A 6,845-nucleotide genomic window follows, 5' to 3' on the forward strand; every position below is an offset into this window, starting at 1 on the left:
TTTTTTCTCTTCTCCTATCTGACTTCTGGTATGAGAGCAATTTCTCTGCAGGCGGTAGTGGCGACATTTCCTTAGGAGGTGTACTTCTTGACAATGAACTGCCAGCCATCATAGGCATGGGAGGCAGAGGTTCAGCGAAGTTCACATCATTAAAAGGTTTATTTTTGTAGGTAAGGCTGCCAAAGTTTTCGTTGGTGAACCTGTAAGCAAATCATACTGCTGGTTTAATAGCTCTCTATGAAGGTTATATGCATGTATTACCAAGAACCGCGCATGCTATTGGATGTAATCAAATCAAGTGCATCGCAGGTGTCTTCGATCGATACCTTATCCACCACATTCCGTATGCCCTCCAGCATATCTTCACTATCGCTAAATTCCACCTCGACAGTGCGCTTTAATGGTGGGGATGTTGCCTGCGCTACATAGCTCATACATTTACTCATACCCGTGGCGTTTAACATTTTCATCTCATTGCCATCGTCACTCGAATCCATGACATGCTGCATTGGGGTCTCCTCGTCAACGCTCGAAAAGTCAGGAAAGCTCAAGTGCACGTCATTGAAAACATGGTCCACGTTTTCGTTGGGGGACTATGTGGAAAGAAAAGACGTTTTTGATGTAAACCAGGAAAATAGGAAATTAAAATTATCGGTGTAGTAAGTATGTAGTAAGATGCAGAGGACTGCGAGATGTCAAATCCAATCAGGAGACGCGCAAACTAAAACTGCTGAAAGGCAACATTCACATTCGTTTGTGTTCCAGCTATCGCATACTTTTAGGCGCATACTTAATTCCACTCAGCAATCCTTGCATTCCACCACTGCTCTGCAATATTATTCTTGATAACACTACGGCTCCGCTCACTTTCTTATCTACCGCACACATTTTCTGCGGCTCCAGATCCTCTAGTGACGTCTTCATCGCTGCCAATATCGTATCCGGCGTCGTGGGCTCATAATGCTGCTTCAGATGCGCAAAAAACTGCAACTGGGAGTCTGCTGTATGGCCGCAAATCTCACAACTATATACTGCCGCGTTCAGCCGTACTTCCTCCGGCAATTTGTGCACGTCACCTAAAGGCGGTGATAGCACATTTTCTGCGCCGCTCAGCGACACTCGTAGCTTGCGCGATATACGTTTTTTATGCGGCAGCACTTTGCGTGCTTTGGATACATGACGGGCATACAACACATCACTATCGTTCATCAGATCGGCCGCATCATCCAAACTCACATTAGTATCGGCTAGCAGAAATTGTTGCACAGCAACATCCTCACCAGCCTGGTTTACACCCTCCGTGTCATCGCAGTAATTCTTGCTACCACCACCGGCGAGAAAATCGCTATTTAAAGCCATATATTGCGCATGTTTGCTGTTGCTAAAGGTTGCTGCGCTGTTGCTGCTGCCACTAGAATTACCTCCCATAACCAAAGGTAGAGGCGCTGCTGGTTGCGTTGGTGAATTTAATGCATTCAATGTTGCTTCCGCCACGCCGTCCACCGTACTTACTGCCACATCATTTGGTGTGGGCCGGTAGTGGAAAATTGAGCTGGGAAAATGCAAATCGGGTGTAAGCGAAACTGAATCAGATACTTTGACATTGTAGCTGCTTCCTGCCCTGACTGCCGTAGTGGCAGCCGTGGTATGTGTGCTCACATTGTTGCCGGGCACACGCACCACAGTTTTATTTGGGAAGACCAAGGGCGTGCTTTCAATAAAATCGATTATGTAGTTGTTGGAGTCACGTATGTAGGTGGGTGCAAGGAGCGACTGCAAAGGAAGATCCTATAGATATAACGGTTAGCAGAGGCAAGACAATGCTGATCCTCAACTTACATGGTCAATAAATTCGGGTTCTTTACGAGTCAGCGTCTGCTGTATTGGCGTTTGATCCATTGGCGATTCCTGCGGCTTCGAATCGCTCCTGCTGCTATCGCCCTGTCACGTTACGTGCATCGATGTATTAGCGTTTCCTCTTGCTTTGGGGAGGGCGCTCCAAATATTTTAAACACTTTTGTAAATCAAGAAATCTAAATAATTTGGAAGAATTTTTTTGTAAACCGTGCGCGACAAGACAAATGTAGACAGCTGTTTACAGCCAAAACAGCTGGCAATGCGAAAATTACCCAAAATAGAAAAGCGCCAACCGGTTTGGGACATTTATGAACTGGCCAACGTTGCCGCTTCCACTTTTAGAGGTGGCCAGTAAAAAATTTTAGCCGGTGGGTGGCTAAAAAAGTGGCTAAAAATTTTCATTTCAAATTACAGCATCAATTACTTTGTTTCGATCAAATTGCTTCACATAAAACAAGTAAGTTCACATTTTCTTTCATAGTTTCTATAGCACGTGTACGTACGAGTGTGTGGTTTATACTTGATTTCAACAAACCAAATGGTTGCATAGATTTTGGCATTTTTTCAAATTTCCCTAACAGTTGGGGCTAAAATAAATGAAAAATCTTTTTTTTTCATTTGGTTCTTGTTATTTGCATATAATGTAAAAACCACAAAAAATTTGCAAATTTTAGCTTGAATTTTATATAGATGAATATATTTCAGTGCATACATACATATGTAGTTTGTAGTCTTATAGTCGGTACCAGTATCGGTCACGTATTCGTCTATATATAAAGTTGTTTTGACAAATATCTTCGAAAATACTTAAAAAAAAGTATAGAAATACCTAAAAATGTGTGTTCGTGTTTACCTGTACATTTTCTCAAGCAAAAAAATCAAGCTCGGCAACAACTTTGAATCTGGAGTTATAATACATACATATCTACATATTATTGCTAAATTGAGTTAGGAGTGCCACACTTTTTCAAATGGTTGATGGTAAAATTTTGCATTTTGGTCATTTAAAGAGGTGGCTAAAAAAGTGGCTGATGGCAAAAATAAATTATGGCAAAAAAATAAAGTGATGGCTAAATCTAGCCACCAAATGTATAAAACACTGGCAATGGCCTCAAACGGTTTGGGACACCTTTAGTATTTATGCCCAGCAGATAATCGAACTAGTTGGTAGTAAAGGCCAAATTCACAGTGCGTACCTTACTCAGAATCGGCAGTTACCTACACATTTTTGTACTGAAAACGGTTGTTTAGCCAAGATTAGAGGAAATCCTTTGAACTGCTACACAAAATATCTACGAGCGCATGTATTTATTCTTTAAGAAACTTTGCAAACTTTTTAAATTCAATTTTCTTCGTGTAACATATGACATCGTCGAAATGTCCGCAATGAAAGCAGTTCGATAAGTAACCTATTCTATCCCGTACAATTCGGACCGGGTCCGGTAATTAGAGAGTAAGCGAAAAATTTGCTCTCAAAAATGGAAAATGTCCTCAAGTACGGGAACACAAAAAACCTAATTTGAGAAATACCTGATTCAAGTGGTTTTTGTTATAATTTAAAATCAATTACGAAATCAAAAACAAAAAATTTAACGATATCTCTCCCACCCATGAGATAGGATAGTGACCCGCAGCGTGAATGGCTGAGTCTAGGTCAACAACGTCACATGCATAGGCGGGTGAAGTTAACGCCTCTTCCACTTCCAAGGTAATCAAGTCTCTGAAAATTACTGACGAATGTCGACAACTCAGATAATTCGATGGCCACCGTTTAAGACCCTCTGGAAAAGAGGAAACCTCAATGTCTTCTAGAAGCTCGGAGGGGCTGACGGTGTCAAACGCCGTTGACAAATCCGAGTCTAAAAGGACTTAGCTCTCATGGGCGGTTTCAGTTCAGGCCACGAGTTATCTGGCTATTTATGGCGTTAAGTGCTGTGTTGTGCTTTGTACTTTACGGAGTCCGTGATGATGCCTAGCTGAGGTCAGAAGGTACCTATAGTGTGGAGAAGTGTCTTCGCTAATGGGGAAAGGACAGCTATCGGGCGATAAGACTTTACTTTGTTGAACGGTAAGATAGTCTCCTCCCGCAAGACCCAATATTTTAAGCATCGGCATGCATATTCTGTCGGATCCAATGGCTTTGGAGGCTTTCGTATTCCCGCTGGTCAGAGCAAAAGACGCACTAGGTGTTGGCAGTTTGTGCAGCTTCCTAGTAACCCAAAGTTTGGCTTTTTTCATCGAAGGATGATAGCTCGCGCATCGCTCCGGGTCCGACGAAGCGTGGTCACCGAAAGTGATATCCACTCTACCATCGCGTTTTGTCGGGTTGGATGTATAATACGGGAATTTTCGGGATCGGCCTGGCGAAGATTATCATGCTCATTGGCTAAGACAGCCGCTGCAGCTGGAAAGCTTCCGAGATGCATTCAGCGTGACAGCCTTGAAGTTATGCTCACCAAAATGAACGTCGGTTGATGTTGAAAGGGCAGAGATGGTGCTTTCAGTGACTTTCGCGAAGCCGTTCTAATTGGCTTTGCTACAGTTGGCGAGGGTTAGCTCATCCGCCGAAACAAAGTCAGCTGGTTTATCTATCGAGATGATCATAGGCAGATGGTCCGATGCTAATGTCAGCATAGGACGCCACGTTATGCTGCTTATCAGATCAGTTCTTACACTCGTTAGCATTGTAACAAGAGTCTATATAGTTGCTCGTTTATTCTGTCGTGGTGTGCAGTCCTGAACATAGCCTAAAGTGTGACTGATGTCACATTACTGTATACCCTGGACTGACACACCGAACCGAAATTGTGAGGAACTGTTGGTTTGCCCGTGGGTTGCGGCGGTGTGTAGATGGGGTTGTGTCTGTGCAATGTCTGTGTGTGTCTATGTTGTATGCTGGAGAGTGGTCGTGTTGAGGTTTCGTTGATCAGGTGAACTCCGTGGAAGCAGTGTGGTGTGTGTTATGCGTCACTGGGGCAGCCCCGCTAATTGTTCGTTTAGAACAGCATGAGACCCCAAATGACGTTGTTCTCTGACAGTTATCTCTAAGACCTGAGTAGATTTTAAGGCGACTCCACCCATTGCAGGTATTGTACTTGGCTGGGGTGGAGTTTGGTTGTAATCGTCTCTGGCATACGCAGCAGGTGTAGCTTTCTGATCCAGGGTTTGACTCGATGCCAGCCCTGAGTAGAAGAATGCGGTTGCTCCATGCACGAACAATGTTTAAGAAATTTCGCCGACCAAAACAGGGTTAGATCGCCGAAACAACAGACCTTGGTTGGGTAAAACCCGACTTATTCCGGTACGTAGAACCGGCCATCGCGAGAAGGAGAGCCATGTGTCCTTGCGATGATGCGGTACAGAGCGTAAATAGAATACCCACGGCCGCTGAAATACCACTTAGCCGGCATTACCGTGTTTCCAGCAAGTCCATATCTACTGAAGAACGGATAGGCGGGGAAGGTGAGAGGCAAGGCAGGCGCACCGAAGTATATGCACCTGCTGATAAACGGAAGAACAACACGGCGAACCCACATCCATTTTAGAGAGAAAGAGCGAGAAATTAACAACACAAACTATACGTCCAAAGAAACAACGGGCGCATGTGTCTCTCAGCCAATGCTACCCGGGGGTAGGCAACTCACATCAACAACTCTTCGGGTTAGAGGAAGGCAGACACAAAGCTACGCTGAGACTCCAAGGAGTATCAGGCTGGCATTAAATGCGGATGAGCTGTCTACTCTATAGGAAGCAAAACGGACGAGGTATTTAAGGGGTGGACGTATCTGCTGTCGTGCTGTCGATGGTAGGTCATCAGACTACGCTATGGTGCGGCTTAGATCCAAAGTAGCGGCTTAATACTCCAACGTACTAACGCTAAGCTGAAGTGTAGGTGCAACTATGTCATCTTGAGGCGCTGCCGGTAATAAGTCCCAGAAATGGAGGTTATACAAATATCCCTGCTTCGTCGACTGTAGAGACCCCAGGCGTTCCAGCAAGCAAAATGCAGTAAATCATTTGCAGTGGAATCTCGCCTCAATGCAGGAGCTTCTCGAGGATCTGAACCTCAGAAGGCTTGAACACGACGGGCGAATGTAGTGCGACCTAAGACTTTAGGACCTGTCCGAGCTGATATAAGGCACCCATCGCCGTTGAAAGTATCCCAGAATAACCTGCACCTCAGGATTGCAGCAGTGGTTGTAATCGCAAGCAGTTACTACAAATGACATAACACTGACACAAGACCTAAGCACCTACTAAGCAAACCGCTGAAAATTGTTGAAATCGGACTAAAATTGAGGCCGCTTTTCATATAACAGTAAATTTCAGATATGCTTGAAATTTGAATATTTCGAAATTTAAGGACGCTAATTTACTTAAAATGTATACACCCCGGCTTATCATGTAGCGGTAGCTTTCGGAAAGGTGGAAACCATATATTTAATACTTGCGCCGGGTATTTAATGTTCGGCTCCGCCCGAACTTAGACTTTCTTACTTGTTCTTAATAACTTTGTCATTTATAGTTGGATCTTAAAGTATAATACATCGACGTTCTTGACTCGCGGAAATTTTTTGTTCCAAAATTCATTGGCCTCGCCAAAAACCATTAAATTTGCTAGGGAAGTATTTGGATTATTCCAAAAGAACTATTTCGTGGGGCTTTCTGGTTTGAAAATATTTTGAACAGCGTTGCCACCTTTTTACAAAATTAAATTCAGGGTATACAATAGGTAAAATAGATTAATATAATATGGATATGAATCAAAATGGCTTTGAAAAAAAACTTTATATCTAGGGTTGCCACCTGTTATAAGAATTAAACTCAACTTCAATCAAGAGAATTACATAATTTAAATATGTATCACAATATGGGCGTCAGATGAAAAAGGTTTAACTAGGTTTAAGTTTGAAAATATTTTGAACAGGATTGTCACCTGTTTGAAAAGTCGAACTTAATTAAAGTATACATAATTTCTATAAAATATT

At 43.1% G+C, this 6,845-nt stretch overlaps 1 protein-coding gene across 2 annotated transcripts in view; it reads right to left on the minus strand.

The window, feature by feature from the left end:
• Window positions 1-2,064, minus strand: part of LOC118740900 — a 3,869-nt gene extending 1,805 nt beyond the window's left edge. The window contains exons 1-4 of one of the 2 annotated variants that reach the window (XM_036472640.1): window positions 1,840-2,064; window positions 868-1,773; window positions 262-593; window positions 7-200 (exon numbers count right to left, since the gene is read on the minus strand). In XM_036472640.1, coding sequence (XP_036328533.1) covers window positions 7-200; window positions 262-593; window positions 868-1,773; window positions 1,840-1,899 — 1,492 coding nt within the window. In that variant the 5' untranslated portion in view covers window positions 1,900-2,064. Of the gene's footprint in view, window positions 1-6; window positions 201-261; window positions 594-867; window positions 1,789-1,839 lie in introns of both variants that reach the window. The other variant, XM_036472639.1, reaches the window with a different exon arrangement.
• Window positions 2,065-6,845: the final 4,781 nt, after the last annotated feature.

Source organism: Rhagoletis pomonella, unplaced genomic scaffold (assembly GCF_013731165.1).
Source record: "Rhagoletis pomonella isolate Grant_MI unplaced genomic scaffold, Rhpom_1.0 Rhpom_scaffold_00006, whole genome shotgun sequence".
NCBI lineage: Eukaryota > Metazoa > Arthropoda > Insecta > Diptera > Tephritidae > Rhagoletis > Rhagoletis pomonella.